This window comes from Oncorhynchus keta, chromosome 28 (genome assembly GCF_023373465.1).
Source record: "Oncorhynchus keta strain PuntledgeMale-10-30-2019 chromosome 28, Oket_V2, whole genome shotgun sequence".
NCBI lineage: Eukaryota > Metazoa > Chordata > Actinopteri > Salmoniformes > Salmonidae > Oncorhynchus > Oncorhynchus keta.
Window position 1 is genome coordinate 78,158,204 of NC_068448.1, and position 19,583 is coordinate 78,177,786.

The 19,583-nt window shown below is 46.2% G+C and overlaps 1 protein-coding gene across 1 annotated transcript in view; it reads right to left on the reverse strand.

The window, feature by feature from the left end:
- Positions 1-19,583, reverse strand: part of LOC118382809 (nuclear receptor coactivator 2-like) — a 248,574-nt gene that overhangs the window by 69,409 nt on the left and 159,582 nt on the right. The window contains exons 7-9 of the mRNA XM_052484032.1: positions 18,805-18,906; positions 16,373-16,513; positions 12,893-13,040 (exon numbers count right to left, since the gene is read on the reverse strand). Coding sequence (XP_052339992.1) covers positions 12,893-13,040; positions 16,373-16,513; positions 18,805-18,906 — 391 coding nt within the window. The remainder of the gene's footprint in view (positions 1-12,892; positions 13,041-16,372; positions 16,514-18,804; positions 18,907-19,583) is intronic.

Sequence of the window (19,583 nt, forward strand, 5' to 3'; positions counted from 1 at the left end):
AGGCCATATTGATGTTGTTAGTCACTCTCACTCAGATATCAAATTAACATGGCATAAGTCTTGTGTAGAATTGCAGGAAATGAGCTTTAAAAAGGGCAACATTTTCTCTACGCCTCCATGGAAAAATGAGCAGAATGACATGAAAATGTGTTCTCTCTCTGCCATCAAGTTGGGGGACAGTCAAATGTTTTTCCCCGCGAGACAGGGGGGCCCCCACCAACCAAATCTCACGTAGGGCCCAAAAACGTCTAGGGCCGGCCCAGACTAATGGTACAATGCATTTAGTGAAGTAATTTAAAGTAATTTAACAGCACAAAGTATTTTAAAGTAAATTAAAGTAATTTAACAGCACAAAATAATTTAAAGTAATTTAACTGCACAAAGTAATTTAAAGTAATTTAACTGCACAAAGTATTTTAAAGTAATTTAAAGTAATTTAACTGCACAAAGTAATTTAAAGTAATTTAACTGCACAAAGTATTTTAAAGTAATTTAACTGCACAAAGTAATTTAAAGTAATTTAAACTGCAAAGTATTTTAAAGTAATTTAACTGCACAAAGTAATTTAAAGTAATTTAAACTGCAAAGTATTTTAAAGCAATTTAAACTGCACAAAGTATTTTAAAGTAATTTAACTGCAAAGTATTTTAAAGTAATTTAACTGCACAAAGTAATTTAAAGTAATTTAACTGCACAAACGGATTAATTGCACTGTGGGTACGTACACATACTGCTGCCCCTCATGATGAGTTCAGATTTTCATGTGGCCCCCACCCCTGTCAAAGTCGCCATTTGTATAGTTCAGTCCCAAATTAATCCCCCTCCCACACACCCCTTGAGACAGACAGGTCCCCACAGAGTGACAGACAGGTCCCCCACAGAGTGACAGACAGGTCCCCACAGAGTGACAGACAGGTCCCCCACAGAGTGACAGACAGGTCCCCATTGAGTGACAGACAGGTCCCCCACAGAGTGACAGACAGGTCCCCACAGAGTGACAGACAGGTCCCCCACAGAGTGACAGACAGGTCCCCATAGAGTGACAGACAGGTCCCCACAGACTGACAGACAGGTGCCCACAGACTGACAGACAGGTCCCCGCAGACTGACAGACAGGTCCCCACAGACTGACAGACAGGTCCCCGCAGAGTGACAGACAGGTCCCCACAGAGTGACAGACAGGTCCCCACAGACTGACAGACAGGTCCCCGCAGAGTGACAGACAGGTCCCCACAGAGTGACAGACAGGTCCCCATAGAGTGACAGACAGGTCCCCACAGAGTGACAGACAGGTCCCCATAGAGTGACAGACAGCTCCCCACAGAGTGACAGACAGGTCCCCATAGAGTGACAGACAGGTCCCCACAGAGTGACAGACAGGTCCCCATAGAGTGACAGACAGGTCCCCCACAGAGTGACATACAGGTCCCCACAGACTGACAGACAGGTCCCCACAGAGTGACAGACAGGTCCCCATAGAGTGACAGACAGGTCCCCCACAGAGTGACAGACAGGTCCCCATTGAGTGACAGACAGGTCCCCACAGACTGACAGACAGGTCCCCACAGACTGACAGACAGGTCCCCATTGAGTGACAGACAGGTCCCCATAGAGTGACAGACAGGTCCCCATAGAGTGACAGACAGGTCCCCACAGACTGACAGACAGGTGCCCACAGAGTGACAGACAGGTCCCCACAGACTGACAGACAGGTCCCCACAGAGTGACAGACAGGTCCCCACAGAGTGACAGACAGGTCCCCACAGAGTGACAGACAGGTCCCCACAGAGTGACAGACAGGTCCCCAGAGACTGACAGACAGGTCCCCACAGAGTGACAGACAGGTCCCCACAGAGTGACAGACAGGTCCCCACAGAGTGACAGACAGGTCCCCACAGAGTGACAGACAGGTCCCCACAGAGTGACAGACAGGTCCCCACAGAGTGACAGACAGGTCCCCACAGAGTGACAGACAGGTCCCCATAGAGTGACAGACAGGTCCCCATAGAGTGACAGACAGGTCCCCACAGAGTGACAGACAGGTCCCCACAGAGTGACAGACAGGTCCCCATAGACTGACAGACAGGTCCCCACTGAGTGACAGACAGGTCCCCCACAGAGTGACAGACAGGTCCCCCACAGAGTGACAGACAGGTCCCCATAGAGTGACAGACAGGTCCCCACAGAGTGACAGACAGGTCCCCACAGAGTGACAGACAGGTCCCCATAGAGTGACAGACAGGTCCCCATAGAGTGACAGACAGGTCCCCCACAGAGTGACAGACAGGTCCCCCACAGAGTGACAGACAGGTCCCCATAGACTGACAGACAGGTCCCCACTGAGTGACAGACAGGTCCCCCACAGAGTGACAGACAGGTCCCCACAGAGTGACAGACAGGTCCCCATAGAGTGACAGACAGGTCCCCCACAGAGTGACAGACAGGTCCCCATAGAGTGACAGACAGGTCCCCACAGAGTGACAGACAGGTCCCCATAGAGTGACAGACAGGTCCCCATAGAGTGACAGACAGGTCCCCACTGAGTGACAGACAGGTCCCCCACAGAGTGACAGACAGGTCCCCACAGAGTGACAGACAGGTCCCCATAGAGTGACAGACAGGTCCCCCACAGAGTGACAGACAGGTCCCCATAGAGTGACAGACAGGTCCCCACAGAGTGACAGACAGGTCCCCATAGAGTGACAGACAGGTCCCCCATAGAGTGACAGACAGGTCCCCACTGAGTGACAGACAGGTCCCCACTGAGTGACAGACAGGTCCCCACAGAGTGACAGACAGGTCCCCATAGAGTGACAGACAGGTCCCCCACAGAGTGACAGACAGGTCCCCCACAGAGTGACAGACAGGTCCCCCACAGAGTGACAGACAGGTCCCCACAGAGTGACAGACAGGTCCCCACTGAGTGACAGACAGGTCCCCACAGAGTGACAGACAGGTCCCCACAGAGTGACAGACAGGTCCCCATAGAGTGACAGACAGGTCCCCATAGAGTGACAGACAGGTCCCCACAGAGTGACAGACAGGTCCCCACAGAGTGACAGACAGGTCCCCATAGAGTGACAGACAGGTCCCCACAGAGTGACAGACAGGTCCCCCACAGAGTGACAGACAGGTCCCCACAGAGTGACAGACAGGTCCCCACAGAGTGACAGACAGGTCCCCCATTGAGTGACAGACAGGTCCCCATAGAGTGACAGACAGGTCCCCATAGAGTGACAGACAGGTCCCCATAGAGTGACAGACAGGTCCCCACAGAGTGACAGACAGGTCCCCACAGAGTGACAGACAGGTCCCCACAGACTGACAGACAGGTCCCCACAGACTGACAGACAGGTCCCCACAGAGTGACAGACAGGTCCCCCACAGAGTGACAGACAGGTCCCCACAGAGTGACAGACAGGTCCCCACAGACTGACAGACAGGTCCCCACAGCATGAAGTCATTCAGGTGCAGCTCACACACAGTATAAGTTGAATATGGATATGAGGCCATTGAGAAGGGCACCAACATGCAAGAACAGGTCACTCAAACACCCCTGAAACCCTAATGTAAACCACTAGTTACACCCTGAAACCCTAATGTAAAACCACTAGTTACACCCTGAAACCCCTAATGTAAACCACTCTAGTTACACCCTGAAACCCCTAATGTAAACCACTCTAGTTACACCCTGAAACCCTCATGTAAACCACTCTAGTTACACCCTGAAACCCTAATGTAAACCACTCTAGTTACACCCTGAAACCCTCATGTAAACCACTAGTTACACCCTGAAACCCTAATGTAAACCACTAGTTACACCCTGAAACCCTCATGTAAACCACTAGTTACACCCTGAAACCCTAATGTAAACCACTAGTTACACCCTGAAACCCTAATGTAAACCACTAGTTACACCCTGAAACCCTTATGTAAACCACTAGTTACACCCTGAAACCCTCATGTAAACCACTCAAGTTACACCCTGAAACCCTAATGTAAACCACTAGTTACACCCTGAAACCCTAATGTAAACCACTAGTTACACCCTGAAACCCTCATGTAAACCACTAGTTACACCCTGAAACCCTAATGTAAACCACTAGTTACACCCTGAAACCCTAATGTAAACCACTCTAGTTACACCCTGAAACCCCTAATGTAAACCACTAGTTACACCCTGAAACCCTAATGTAAACCACTAGTTACACCCTGAAACCCTTATGTAAACCACTAGTTACACCCTGAAACCCTAATGTAAACCACTAGTTACACCCTGAAACCCTAATGTAAACCACTCTAGTTACACCCTGAAACCCTAATGTAAACCACTCAAGTTACACCCTGAAACCCTAATGTAAACCACTCAAACACCCCTGAAACCCTAATGTAAACCACTGAAGTTACACCCTGAAACCCTAATGTAAACCACTCTAGTTACACCCTGAAACCCTTATGTAAACCACTAGTTACACCCTGAAACCCTAATGTAAAACCACTGAAGTTACACCCTGAAACCTAATGTAAACCACTCAAGTTACACCCTGAAACCTAATGTAAACCACTCTAGTTACACCCTGAAACCCTTATGTAAACCACTAGTTACACCCTGAAACCCTTATGTAAACCACTAGTTACACCCTGGAACCCTAATGTAAACCACTCTAGTTACACCCTGAAACCCTTATGTAAACCACTAGTTACACCCTGAAACCCTTATGTAAACCACTAGTTACACCCTGAAACCCTTATGTAAACCACTAGTTACACCCTGAAACCCTAATGTAAACCACTCTAGTTACACCCTGAAACCCTCATGTAAACAACTAGTTACACCCTGAAACCCTCATGTAAACCACTAGTTACACCCTGAAACCCTCATGTAAACCACTAGTTACACCCTGAAACCCTAATGTAAACCACTAGTTACACTTTGAAACCCTAATGTAAACCACTAGTTACACCCTGAAACCCCTAATGTAAACCACTCAAACACCCCTGAAACCCATAATGTAAACCACTAGTTACACCCTGAAACCCTAATGTAAACCACTAGTTACACCCTGAAACCCTAATGTAAACCACTAGTTACACCCTGAAACCCTCATGTAAACCACTAGTTACACCCTGAAACCTAATGTAAACCACTAGTTACACCCTGAAACCTAATGTAAACCACTAGTTACACCCTGAAACCCTAATGTAAACCACTCTATTTACACCCTGAGACCCTAATGTAAACCACTCTAGTTACACCCTGAAACCCTAATGTAAACCACTCTAGTTACACCCTGAAACCCTAATGTAAACCACTCTAGTTAAACCCTGAAACCCTAATGTAAACCACTAGTTACACCCTGAAGCCCCTAATGTAAACCACTAGTTACACCCTGAAACCCTCATGTAAACCACTAGTTACACCCTGAAACCCCTAATGTAAACCACTAGTTACACCATGAAACCCTAATGTAAACCACTAGTTACACCATGAAACCCTAATGTAAACCACTAGTTACACCCTGAAACCCCTAATGTAAACCACTCAAACACCCCTGAAACCCATAATGTAAACCACTAGTTACACCCTGAAACCCTAATGTAAACCACTAGTTACACCCTGAAACCCTAATGTAAACCACTAGTTACACCCTGAAACCCTCATGTAAACCACTAGTTACACCCTGAAACCCTAATGTAAACCACTAGTTACACCCTGAAACCCTAATGTAAACCACTAGTTACACCCTGAAAACCTAATGTAAACCACTAGTTACACCCTGAAACCCTAATGTAAACCACTCTAGTTACACCCTGAAACCCTAATGTAAACCACTCAAGTTACACCCTGAAACCCTAATGTAAACCACTCAAACACCCCTGAAACCCTAATGTAAACCACTGAAGTTACACCCTGAAACCCTAATGTAAACCACTCTAGTTACACCCTGAAACCCTTATGTAAACCACTAGTTACACCCTGAAACCCTAATGTAAAACCACTGAAGTTACACCCTGAAACCCTAATGTAAACCACTCAAGTTACACCCTGAAACCCTTATGTAAACCACTAGTTACACCCTGAAACCCTTATGTAAACCACTAGTTACACCCTGAAACCCTTATGTAAACCACTAGTTACACCCTGAAACCCTAATGTAAACCACTCTAGTTACACCCTGAAACCCTCATGTAAACCACTAGTTACACCCTGAAACCCTCATGTAAACCACTAGTTACACCCTGAAACCCTCATGTAAACCACTAGTTACACCCTGAAACCCTAATGTAAACCACTAGTTACACTTTGAAACCCTAATGTAAACCACTAGTTACACCCTGAAACCCCTAATGTAAACCACTCAAACACCCCTGAAACCCATAATGTAAACCACTAGTTACACCCTGAAACCCTAATGTAACCCACTAGTTACACCCTGAAACCCTAATGTAAACCACTAGTTACACCCTGAAACCCTCATGTAAACCACTAGTTACACCCTGAAACCCTAATGTAAACCACTAGTTACACCCTGAAACCCTAATGTAAACCACTAGTTACACCCTGAAACCTAATGTATACCACTCTATTTACACCCTGAGACCCTAATGTAAACCACTCTAGTTACACCCTGAAACCCTAATGTAAACCACTCTAGTTACACCCTGAAACCCTAATGTAAACCACTCTAGTTAAACCCTGAAACCCTAATGTAAACCACTAGTTACACCCTGAAGCCCCTAATGTAAACCACTAGTTACACCCTGAAACCCTCATGTAAACCACTAGTTACACCCTGAAACCCCTAATGTAAACCACTAGTTACACCATGAAACCCTAATGTAAACCACTAGTTACACCATGAAACCCTAATGTAAACCACTAGTTACACCCTGAAACCCCTAATGTAAACCACTCAAACACCCCTGAAACCCATAATGTAAACCACTAGTTACACCCTGAAACCCTAATGTAAACCACTAGTTACACCCTGAAACCCTAATGTAAACCACTAGTTACACCCTGAAACCCTCATGTAAACCATTAGTTACACCCTGAAACCCTAATGTAAACCACTAGTTACACCCTGAAACCCTAATGTAAACCACTAGTTACACCCTGAAAACCTAATGTAAACCACTAGTTACACCCTGAAACCCTAATGTAAACCACTCTAGTTACACCCTGAAACCCTAATGTAAACCACTCAAGTTACACCCTGAAACCCTAATGTAAACCACTCAAACACCCCTGAAACCCTAATGTAAACCACTGAAGTTACACCCTGAAACCCTAATGTAAACCACTCTAGTTACACCCTGAAACCCTTATGTAAACCACTAGTTACACCCTGAAACCCTAATGTAAAACCACTGAAGTTACACCCTGAAACCCTAATGTAAACCACTCAAGTTACACCCTGAAACCCTAATGTAAACCACTCTAGTTACACCCTGAAATCCTTATGTAAACCACTAGTTACACCCTGAAACCCTTATGTAAACCACTAGTTACACCCTGGAACCCTAATGTAAACCACTCTAGTTACACCCTGAAACCCTTATGTAAACCACTAGTTACACCCTGAAACCCTTATGTAAACCACTAGTTACACCCTGAAACCCTTATGTAAACCACTAGTTACACCCTGAAACCCTAATGTAAACCACTCTAGTTACACCCTGAAACCCTCATGTAAACCACTAGTTACACCCTGAAACCCTCATGTAAACCACTAGTTACACCCTGAAACCCTCATGTAAACCACTAGTTACACCCTGAAACCCTAATGTAAACCACTAGTTACACTTTGAAACCCTCATGTAAACCACTAGTTACACCCTGAAACCCTCATGTAAACCACTAGTTACACCCTGAAACCCTAATGTAAACCACTAGTTACACTTTGAAACCCTAATGTAAACCACTAGTTACACCCTGAAACCCCTAATGTAAACCACTCAAACACCCCTGAAACCCATAATGTAAACCACTAGTTACACCCTGAAACCCTAATGTAAACCACTAGTTACACCCTGAAACCCTAATGTAAACCACTAGTTACACCCTGAAACCCTCATGTAAACCACTAGTTACACCCTGAAACCCTAATGTAAACCACTAGTTACACCCTGAAACCCTAATGTAAACCACTAGTTACACCCTGAAACCCTAATGTAAACCACTCTATTTACACCCTGAGACCCTAATGTAAACCACTCTAGTTACACCCTGAAACCCTAATGTAAACCACTCTAGTTACACCCTGAAACCCTAATGTAAACCACTCTAGTTAAACCCTGAAACCCTAATGTAAACCACTAGTTACACCCTGAAGCCCCTAATGTAAACCACTAGTTACACCCTGAAACCCTCATGTAAACCACTAGTTACACCCTGAAACCCCTAATGTAAACCACTAGTTACACCATGAAACCTAATGTAAACCACTAGTTACACCATGAAACCCTAATGTAAACCACTAGTTACACCCTGAAACCCCTAATGTAAACCACTCAAACACCCCTGAAACCCATAATGTAAACCACTAGTTACACCCTGAAACCCTAATGTAAACCACTAGTTACACCCTGAAACCCTAATGTAAACCACTAGTTACACCCTGAAACCCTCATGTAAACCACTAGTTACACCCTGAAACCCTAATGTAAACCACTCTATTTACACCCTGAGACCCTAATGTAAACCACTCTAGTTACACCCTGAAACCCTAATGTAAACCACTCTAGTTACACCCTGAAACCCTAATGTAAACCACTCTAGTTAAACCCTGAAACCCTAATGTAAACCACTAGTTACACCCTGAAGCCCCTAATGTAAACCACTAGTTACACCCTGAAGCCCCTAATGTAAACCACTAGTTACACCCTGAAACCCCTAATGTAAACCACTAGTTACACCCTGAAACCCTCATGTAAACCACTAGTTACACCCTAAAACCCCTAATGTAAACCACTAGTTACACCATGAAACCCTAATGTAAACCACTAGTTACACCATGAAACCTAATGTAAACCACTAGTTACACCCTGAAACCCCTAATGTAAACCACTAGTTACACCATGAAACCCTCATGTAAACCACTAGTTACAGCCTGAAACCCTCATGTAAACCACTAGTTACACCCTGAAACCCTAATGTAAACCACTAGTTACACCCTGAAACCCTAATGTAAACCACTAGTTACACCCTGAAACCCTCATGTAAACCACTAGTTACACCCTGAAACCCTCATGTAAACCACTAGTTACACCCTGAAACCCTCATGTAAACCACTAGTTACACCATGAAACCCTAATGTAAACCACTAGTTACACCCTGAAACCCTAATGTAAACCACTAGTTACACCCTGAAACCCTAATGTAAACCACTAGTTACACCCTGAAACCCCTAATGTAAACCACTCAAACACCCCTGAAACCCATAATGTAAACCACTAGTTACACCCTGAAACCCTAATGTAAACCACTAGTTACACCCTGAAACCCTCATGTAAACCACTAGTTACACCGTGAAACCCTAATGTAAACCACTAGTTACACCCTGAAACCCTAATGTAAACCACTAGTTACACCCTGAAACCCTAATGTAAACCACTCTATTTACACCCTGAGACCCTAATGTAAACCACTCTAGTTACACCCTGAAACCCTAATGTAAACCACTCTAGTTACACCCTGAAACCCTAATGTAAACCACTCTAGTTAAACCCTGAAACCCTAATGTAAACCACTAATTACACCCTGAAACCCTCATGTAAAACCACTAGTTACACCCTGAAACCCCTCATGTAAACCACTAGTTACACCCTGAAACCCTAATGTAAACCACTAGTTACACCCTGAAACCCCTAATGTAAACCACTAGTTACACCATGAAACCCTAATGTAAACCACTAGTTACACCATGAAACCCTAATGTAAACCACTAGTTACACCCTGAAACCCTAATGTAAACCACTAGTTACACCATGAAACCCTAATGTAAACTACTAGTTACACCCTGAAACCCCTAATGTAAACCACTAGTTACACCCTGAAACCTTAATTTAAACCACTCTAGTTAACACCCCTGAAACCCATAATGTAAACCACTAGTTACACCCTGAAACCCTAATGTAAACCACTAGTTACACCCTGAAGCCCTAATGTAAACCACTAGTTACACCCTGAAACCCTAATGTAAACCACTAGTTACACCCTGAAACCCCTAATGTAAACCACTCTAGTTACACCCTGAAACCCTAATGTAAACCACTAGTTACACCCTGAAACCCTAATGTAAACCACTAGTTACACCCTGAAACCCTAATGTAAACCACTAGTTACACCCTGAAACCCCTAATGTAAACCACTCTAGTTACACCCTGAAACCCCTAATGTAAACCACTAGCTACACCCTGAAACCCTAATGTAAACCACTAGTTACACCCTGAAACCCTAATGTAAACCACTAGTTACACCCTGAAACCCTAATGTAAACCACTAGTTACACCCTGAAGCCCCTAATGTAAACCACTAGTTACACCCTGAAATCCTCATGTAAACCACTAGTTACACCCTGAAACCCCTAATGTAAACCACTAGTTACACCATGAAACCCTAATGTAAACCACTAGTTACACCATGAAACCCTAATGTAAACCACTAGTTACACCCTGAAACCCCTAATGTAAACCACTCAAACACCCCTGAAACCCATAATGTAAACCACTAGTTACACCCTGAAACCCTAATGTAAACCACTAGTTACACCCTGAAACCCTCATGTAAACCACTAGTTACACCCTGAAACCCTAATGTAAACCACTAGTTACACCCTGAAACCCTAATGTAAACCACTAGTTACACCCTGAAACCCTAATGTAAACCACTCTATTTACACCCTGAGACCCTAATGTAAACCACTCTAGTTACACCCTGAAACCCTAATGTAAACCACTCTAGTTACACCCTGAAACCCTAATGTAAACCACTCTAGTTAAACCCTGAAACCCTAATGTAAACCACTAGTTACACCCTGAAGCCCCTAATGTAAACCACTAGTTACACCCTGAAGCCCCTAATGTAAACCACTAGTTACACCCTGAAACCCCTAATGTAAACCACTAGTTACACCCTGAAACCCTCATGTAAACCACTAGTTACACCCTAAAACCCCTAATGTAAACCACTAGTTACACCATGAAACCCTAATGTAAACCACTAGTTACACCATGAAACCCTAATGTAAACCACTAGTTACACCCTGAAACCCCTAATGTAAACCACTAGTTACACCATGAAACCCTCATGTAAACCACTAGTTACAGCCTGAAACCCTCATGTAAACCACTAGTTACACCCTGAAACCCTAATGTAAACCACTAGTTACACCCTGAAACCCTAATGTAAACCACTAGTTACACCCTGAAACCCTCATGTAAACCACTAGTTACACCCTGAAACCCTCATGTAAACCACTAGTTACACCCTGAAACCCTCATGTAAACCACTAGTTACACCATGAAACCTAATGTAAACCACTAGTTACACCCTGAAACCCTAATGTAAACCACTAGTTACACCCTGAAACCCTAATGTAAACCACTAGTTACACCCTGAAACCCCTAATGTAAACCACTCAAACACCCCTGAAACCCATAATGTAAACCACTAGTTACACCCTGAAACCCTAATGTAAACCACTAGTTACACCCTGAAACCCTCATGTAAACCACTAGTTACACCGTGAAACCCTAATGTAAACCACTAGTTACACCCTGAAACCCTAATGTAAACCACTAGTTACACCCTGAAACCCTAATGTAAACCACTCTATTTACACCCTGAGACCCTAATGTAAACCACTCTAGTTACACCCTGAAACCCTAATGTAAACCACTCTAGTTACACCCTGAAACCCTAATGTAAACCACTCTAGTTAAACCCTGAAACCCTAATGTAAACCACTAATTACACCCTGAAACCCTCATGTAAAACCACTAGTTACACCCTGAAACCCCTCATGTAAACCACTAGTTACACCCTGAAACCCTAATGTAAACCACTAGTTACACCCTGAAACCCCTAATGTAAACCACTAGTTACACCATGAAACCCTAATGTAAACCACTAGTTACACCATGAAACCCTAATGTAAACCACTAGTTACACCCTGAAACCCCTAATGTAAACCACTAGTTACACCATGAAACCCTAATGTAAACTACTAGTTACACCCTGAAACCCCTAATGTAAACCACTAGTTACACCCTGAAACCTTAATTTAAACCACTCTAGTTAACACCCCTGAAACCCATAATGTAAACCACTAGTTACACCCTGAAACCCTAATGTAAACCACTAGTTACACCCTGAAGCCCTAATGTAAACCACTAGTTACACCCTGAAACCCTAATGTAAACCACTAGTTACACCCTGAAACCCCTAATGTAAACCACTCTAGTTACACCCTGAAACCCTAATGTAAACCACTAGTTACACCCTGAAACCCTAATGTAAACCACTAGTTACACCCTGAAACCCTAATGTAAACCACTAGTTACACCCTGAAACCCCTAATGTAAACCACTCTAGTTACACCCTGAAACCCCTAATGTAAACCACTAGCTACACCCTGAAACCCTAATGTAAACCACTAGTTACACCCTGAAACCCTAATGTAAACCACTAGTTACACCCTGAAACCCTAATGTAAACCACTAGTTACACCCTGAAACCCTAATGTAAACCACTCTAGTTACACCCTGAAACCCTAATGTAAACCACTCTAGTTACACCCTGAAACCCCTAATGTAAACCACTAGTTACACCCTGAAACCCTCATGTAAACCACGCTCTGAGTTTGGGGTCAAGGGTCAGGGTTCGTACCTCTGTAGCAGGTGTAGAGACATGTAGAGCTGGGGTTCGTTGGTGGCAGGGGAGCGGACCAGCTTGCTCTTGGTGTGAGCCGACACGATGGTCCCGTCTGACAGAGAGAACCTGTAGATGGGGCTGAATGCCTGGCCGTGATGCAACACTGGAAAGAGACGCACACGGGGAAGGACCTACTGTGTTAAAAAGGACATCTGGGATTCAAACGACAACAAAGCAGTCACCCCATCACGTTTTGATAAACAGCTGAGTGACGATGCTGGAGAAATGTAACCACTCAAATTCATGGACGGAGCTTTGGATTCAAGGACAAACATGATGTGTTTTGATGATATAGGCCTCGTCAGGTAGTCTAAGATGATATAGGCCTCGTCTGGTAGTCTAAGATGATATACAGGCCTCGTCAGGTAGTCTAAGATGATACAGGCCTCGTCAGATAGTCTAAGATGATACAGGCCTCGTCTGGTAGTCTAAGATGATATAGGCCTCGTCAGGTAGTCTAAGATGATATAGGCCTCGTCAGGTAGTCTAAGATGATACTACAGGCCTCGTCAGGTAGTCTAAGATGATATAGGCCTCGTCAGGTAGTCTAAGATGATACAGGCCTCGTCAGGTAGTCTAAGATGATATAGGCCTCGTCAGGTAGTCTAAGATGATATAGGCCTCGTCAGGTAGTCTAAGATGATACTACAGGCCTCGTCAGGTAGTCTAAGATGATATAGACCTCGTCAGGTAGTCTAAGATGATACAGGCCTCGTCAGGTAGTCTAAGATGATACAGGCCTCGTCAGGTAGTCTAAGATGATATAGGCCTCGTCAGGTAGTCTAAGATGATATAGGCCTCGTCAGGTAGTCTAAGATGATATAGACCTCGTCAGGTAGTCTAAGACGATATAGACCTCGTCAGGTAGTCTAAGACGATATAGACCTCGTCAGGTAGTCTAAGATGATACTACAGGCCTCGTCAGGTAGTCTAAGATGATATAGGCCTCGTCAGGTAGTCTAAGATGATACAGGCCTCGTCTGGTAGTCTAAGATGATATAGGCCTCGTCAGGTAGTCTAAGATGATATAGGCCTCGTCAGATAGTCTAAGATGATACAGGCCTCGTCAGGTAGTCTAAGATGATATAGGCCTCGTCAGGTAGTCTAAGATGATATAGGCCTCGTCAGGTAGTCTAAGATGATACAGGCCTCGTCAGGTAGTCTAAGATGATATAGGCCTCGTCAGGTAGTCTAAGATGATATAGGCCTCGTCTGGTAGTCTAAGATGATATAGGCCCTGTCTGGTAGTCTAAGATGATTACAGGCCTCGTCAGGTAGTCTAAGATGATATAGGCCTCGTCAGGTAGTCTAAGATGATATAGGCCTCGTCAGGTAGTCTAAGATGATACAGGCCTCGTCAGGTAGTCTAAGATGATATAGGCCTCGTCAGGTAGTCTAAGATGATATAGGCCTCGTCTGGTAGTCTAAGATGATATAGGCCCTGTCTGGTAGTCTAAGATGATTACAGGCCTCGTCAGGTAGTCTAAGATGATACAGGCCTCGTCAGGTAGTCTAAGATGATATAGGCCTCGTCAGGTAGTCTAAGATGATATAGGCCTCGTCTGGTAGTCTAAGATGATATAGGCCTCGTCTGGTAGTCTAAGATGATATAGGCCTCGTCTGGTAGTCTAAGACGATATAGGCCTCGTCAGGTAGTCTAAGATGATATAGGCCTCGTCAGGTAGTCTAAGATGATACAGGCCTCGTCAGGTAGTCTAAGATGATATAGGCCTCGTCAGGTAGTCTAAGATGATATAGGCCTCGTCTGGTAGTCTAAGATGATATAGGCCCTGTCTGGTAGTCTAAGATGATTACAGGCCTCGTCAGGTAGTCTAAGATGATACAGGCCTCGTCAGGTAGTCTAAGATGATATAGGCCTCGTCAGGTAGTCTAAGATGATATAGGCCTCGTCTGGTAGTCTAAGATGATATAGGCCTCGTCTGGTAGTCTAAGATGATATAGGCCTCGTCTGGTAGTCTAAGACGATATAGGCCTCGTCAGGTAGTCTAAGATGATATTGGCCTCGTCTTGTAGTCTAAGACGATATAGGCCTCGTCAGGTAGTCTAAGATGATATAGGCCCCGTCTGGTAGTCTAAGATGATACAGGCCTCGTCAGGTAGTCTAAGATGTTATAGGCCCTGTCTGGTAGTCTAAGATGATTACAGGCCTCGTCAGGTAGTCTAAGATGATATAGGCCTCGTCTGGTAGTCTAAGATGATATAGGCCTCGTCAGGTAGTCTAAGATGTTATAGGCCCTGTCTGGTAGTCTAAGATGATTACAGGCCTCGTCAGGTAGTCTAAGATGATATAGGCCTCGTCTGGTAGTCTAAGATGATATAGGCCTCGTCTGGTAGTCTAAGATGATACAGGCCTCGTCTGGTAGTCTAAGATGATATAGGCCTCGTCTGGTAGTCTAAGATGATATAGGCCTCGTCTGGTAGTCTAAGATGATATAGGCCTCGTCTGGTAGTCTAAGATGATATAGGCCTCGTCTGGTAGTCTAAGATGATATAGGCCTCGTCAGGTAGTCTAAGATGTTATAGGCCCTGTCTGGTAGTCTAAGATGATTACAGGCCTCGTCAGGTAGTCTAAGATGATATAGGCCTCGTCTGGTAGTCTAAGATGATACAGGCCTCGTCAGGTAGTCTAAGATGATATAGGCCTCGTCTGGTAGTCTAAGATGATATAGGCCTCGTCAGATAGTCTAAGATGATATTGGCCTCGTCTTGTAGTCTAAGATGATATAGGCCTCGTCAGATAGTCTAAGATGATATAGGCCTCGTCAGGTAGTCTAAGATGATATAGGCCTCGTCAGATAGTCTAAGATGATATAGGCCTCGTCAGGTAGTCTAAGATGATATAGGCCTCGTCTGGTAGTCTAAGATGATACAGGCCTCGTCAGGTAGTCTAAGATGATATAGGCCTCGTCAGATAGTCTAAGATGATATAGGCCTCGTCAGGTAGTCTAAGATGATATAGGCCTCGTCTGGTAGTCTAAGATGATACAGGCCTCGTCAGGTAGTCTAAGATGATATAGGCCTCGTCAGGTAGTCTAAGATGATATAGGCCTCGTCTGGTAGTCTAAGATGATACAGGCCTCGTCAGGTAGTCTAAGATGATACAGGCCTCGTCAGGTAGTCTAAGATGATATAGGCCTCGTCAGGTAGTCTAAGATGATACAGGCCTCGTCAGGTAGTCTAAGATGATACAGGCCTCGTCAGGTAGTCTAAGATGATATAGGCCTCGTCAGGTAGTCTAAGATGATATAGGCCTCGTCTGGTAGTCTAAGATGATACAGGCCTCGTCAGGTAGTCTAAGATGATACAGGCCTCGTCAGGTAGTCTAAGACGATATAGGCCTCGTCTGGTAGTCTAAGATGATACAGGCCTCGTCAGGTAGTCTAAGACGATATAGGCCTCGTCTGGTAGTCTCACCCTCTTGTTGGTGTCTCTTGGCGAAGGACATCTCTCCGTCGTTCTGTAGGTGAAACCTCTGGATACTTGTCCTCACCAGGTCTTCCCAGCCAGGCTTCATAGAGGCTCTCAGAAGACTGGTGTCTAGTGACGTGATCTTACCTAGGGACACAGCGGAGAGAGAGAGAGTCAGGCTACTGATCACAAATGCTCACACGCATGAGGTCAGGTTATTGAGCTCGCACGCACGCACGCACGCACGCACGCACACACACACACACACACTCTTACTGTCCATCTGTTATACACACTCATAGACCTCCTCTCTGTGTCGTTCACGCACGCTGTTCTGTCATACTTCCGGCACAGCCAGAAGAGGACTGGCCACCCCACATAGCCTGGTTCCTCTCTAGGTTTCTAATCTCCACCCGGCACAGCCAGATGAGGACTGGCCACCCCACATAGCCTGGTTCCTCTCTAGGTTTCTAATCTCCACCCGGCACAGCCAGATGAGGACTGGCCACCCCACATAGCCTGGTTCCTCTCTAGGTTTCTAATCTCCACCCGGCACAGCCAGAAGAGGACTGGCCACCCCACATAGCCTGGTTCCTCTCTAGGTTTCTAATCTCCACCCGGCACAGCCAGATGAGGACTGGCCACCCCACATAGCCTGGTTCCTCTCTAGGTTTCTAATCTCCACCCGGCACAGCCAGATGAGGACTGGCCACCCCACATAGCCTGGTTCCTCTCTAGGTTTCTAATCTCCACCCGGCACAGCCAGAAGAGGACTGGCCACCCCACATAGCCTGGTTCCTCTCTAGGTTTCTTCCTAGGTTTTGGCCTTTCTAGGGAGTTTTTCCTAGCCACCGTGCTTCTACACCTGCATTGCTTGCTGTTTGGGGTTTTAGGCTGGGTTTCTGTACAGCACTTTGAGACATCAGCTGATGTACGAAGGGCTATATAAATACATTTGATTTGATACTCCCTGTCCAGTGTGCATGGAGGCTGAACCAGAGCGGGCAGGTAGACTGCAGGTAGACTGCAGGTAGACTGCAGGTAGACTGCGGGTAGACCGCAGGTAGACCGCAGGTAGACTGCAGGTAGACCGCAGGTAGACGACAGGTAGACCGCAGGTAGACTACAGGAAGACTGCAGGTAGACTGCAGGTAGACCGCAGGTAGACTGCAGGTAGACCGCAGGTAGACTGCAGGTAGACTGCAGGTAGACCGCAGGGTGAGTGACAGACTAAAGACGCAGGTACAGTGCCAGAACAGCAGTACACCCGGGTCACGGGTTGGGTAATGACCAGGCTTTGGGACAGCAACACCCGGGTCACGGGTTGGGTAATGACCAGGCTTTGGGACAGCAACACCCGGGTCACGGGTTGGGTAATGACCAGGCTTTGGGACAGCAATACCCGGGTCACGGGTTGGGTAATGACCAGGCTTTGGGACAGCAGTACACCAGGGTCACGGGTTGGGTAATGACCAGGCTTTGGGACAGCAGTACACCAGGGTCACGGGTTGGGTAATGACCAGGCTTTGGGACAGCAACACCCGGGTCACGGGTTGGGTATTGACCAGGCTTTGGGACAGCAACACCAGGGTCACGGGTTGGGTAATGACCAGGCTTTGGGACAGCAATACCCGGGTCACGGGTTGGGTAATGACCAGGCTTTGGGACAGCAGTACACCAGGGTCACGGGTTGGGTAATGACCAGGCTTTGGGACAGCAGTACACCAGGGTCACGGGTTGGGTAATGACCAGGCTTTGGGACAGCAGTACACCAGGGTCACGGGTTGGGTATTGACCAGGCTTTGGGACAGCAGAACACCAGGGTCACGGGTTGAGTATTGACCAGGCTTTGGGACAGCAACACACCCGGGTCACGGGTTGGGTATTGACCAGGCTTTGGGACAGCAGTACACCAGGGTCACAGGTTGGGTAATGACCAGGCTTTGGGACAGCACTCAGACCACACACTCTCTCTACCATATCGCTTCACAGTGACACCTTGAGAAGAGTTCCTTTGTCACTGGAAACCTCATTTAAAGACTCATGTGATTGGTTATAATCTGTCTGGTCATACCAGTCTGGCTGTGTGATTGGTTATAATCTGTCTGATCGTACCAGTCTGGCTGTGTGATTGGTTATAATCTGTCTGATCGTACCAGTCTGGCTGTGTGATTGGTTAGGGTATTGCTGGTCATTTATAGATTGTTTTCCGATTGGTTAAGATCCGTCTGGTGGACAGCATTGGTCATTATTCAGGCCGTGTGATTGGTTATTGGCAGCTTGGTGGTATGATTCAGTGGATGTGATTGGTTATTGGCAGCCTGGTAGTATGATTCAGTGAATGTGATTGGTTAATGTCTGGTCTGGTGGTATGATCCTCGCCGTGTGATTGTTTATGCCAGGTCAGGTGGTAGGATTTCAGTGCTGTGATTGGTTACCTTGCAGGTCCTGGCGGGTGGTGAAGCTCTCGTGCGCGGGAAGAATTGGCCCCGCCTTTATGGGCATCCTGCGAGCCACACAAATCAGACATGACTGGAAGTCTAGAAGGAGAGGGAGAGGGAGAGAGAGAGAGGTGGGAGGGAGCAAGAGAGAGAGGGGAGGGAGGGAGAGGGAGAAAGAGGGAGAGAGAGGTGGGAGGGATAGAGAAAGGGGGAGGGGAAGAGAGAGAGGGAGAGGAGAAGAGAGAAGGGAGAGAGGTGGAGAGAGAAAGATGGGAGGGAGGGAGAGGGAGAAAGAGGGAGAGAGAGGTGGGAGGGATAGAGAAAGGGGGAGGGGAAGAGAGAGAAAGATGGGAGGGAGGAAGAGGGAGAAAGAGGGAGAGAGAGGTGGGAGGGATAGAGAAAGGGGGAGAGAGAGAGAGAGGTGGGAGGGAGCGAGAGAGAGAGGGGAGGGAGGGAGACGGAGAAAGAGGGAGAGAGAGGTGGGAGGGATAGAGAAAGGGGGAGGGAAGAGAGAGAGAGGTGGGAGGGATAGAGAAAGGGGGAGAGAGAGGTGGGAGGGATAGAGAAAGGGGGAGGGGAAGAGAGAGAGGGGAGGGAGGGATAGAGAAAGAGGGAGAGAGAGGTGGGAGGGATAGAGAAAGGGGGAGGGGAAGAGAGAAAGAAATTGAAACACTGTTTATTTCCAGTATGTTATTTACCTAGTAGTTATTAATGATTGTGGGGCGCAGGGCTGTGCTCCTTCACTACAGAGGGAACAGGGTGACATGATGACAGTA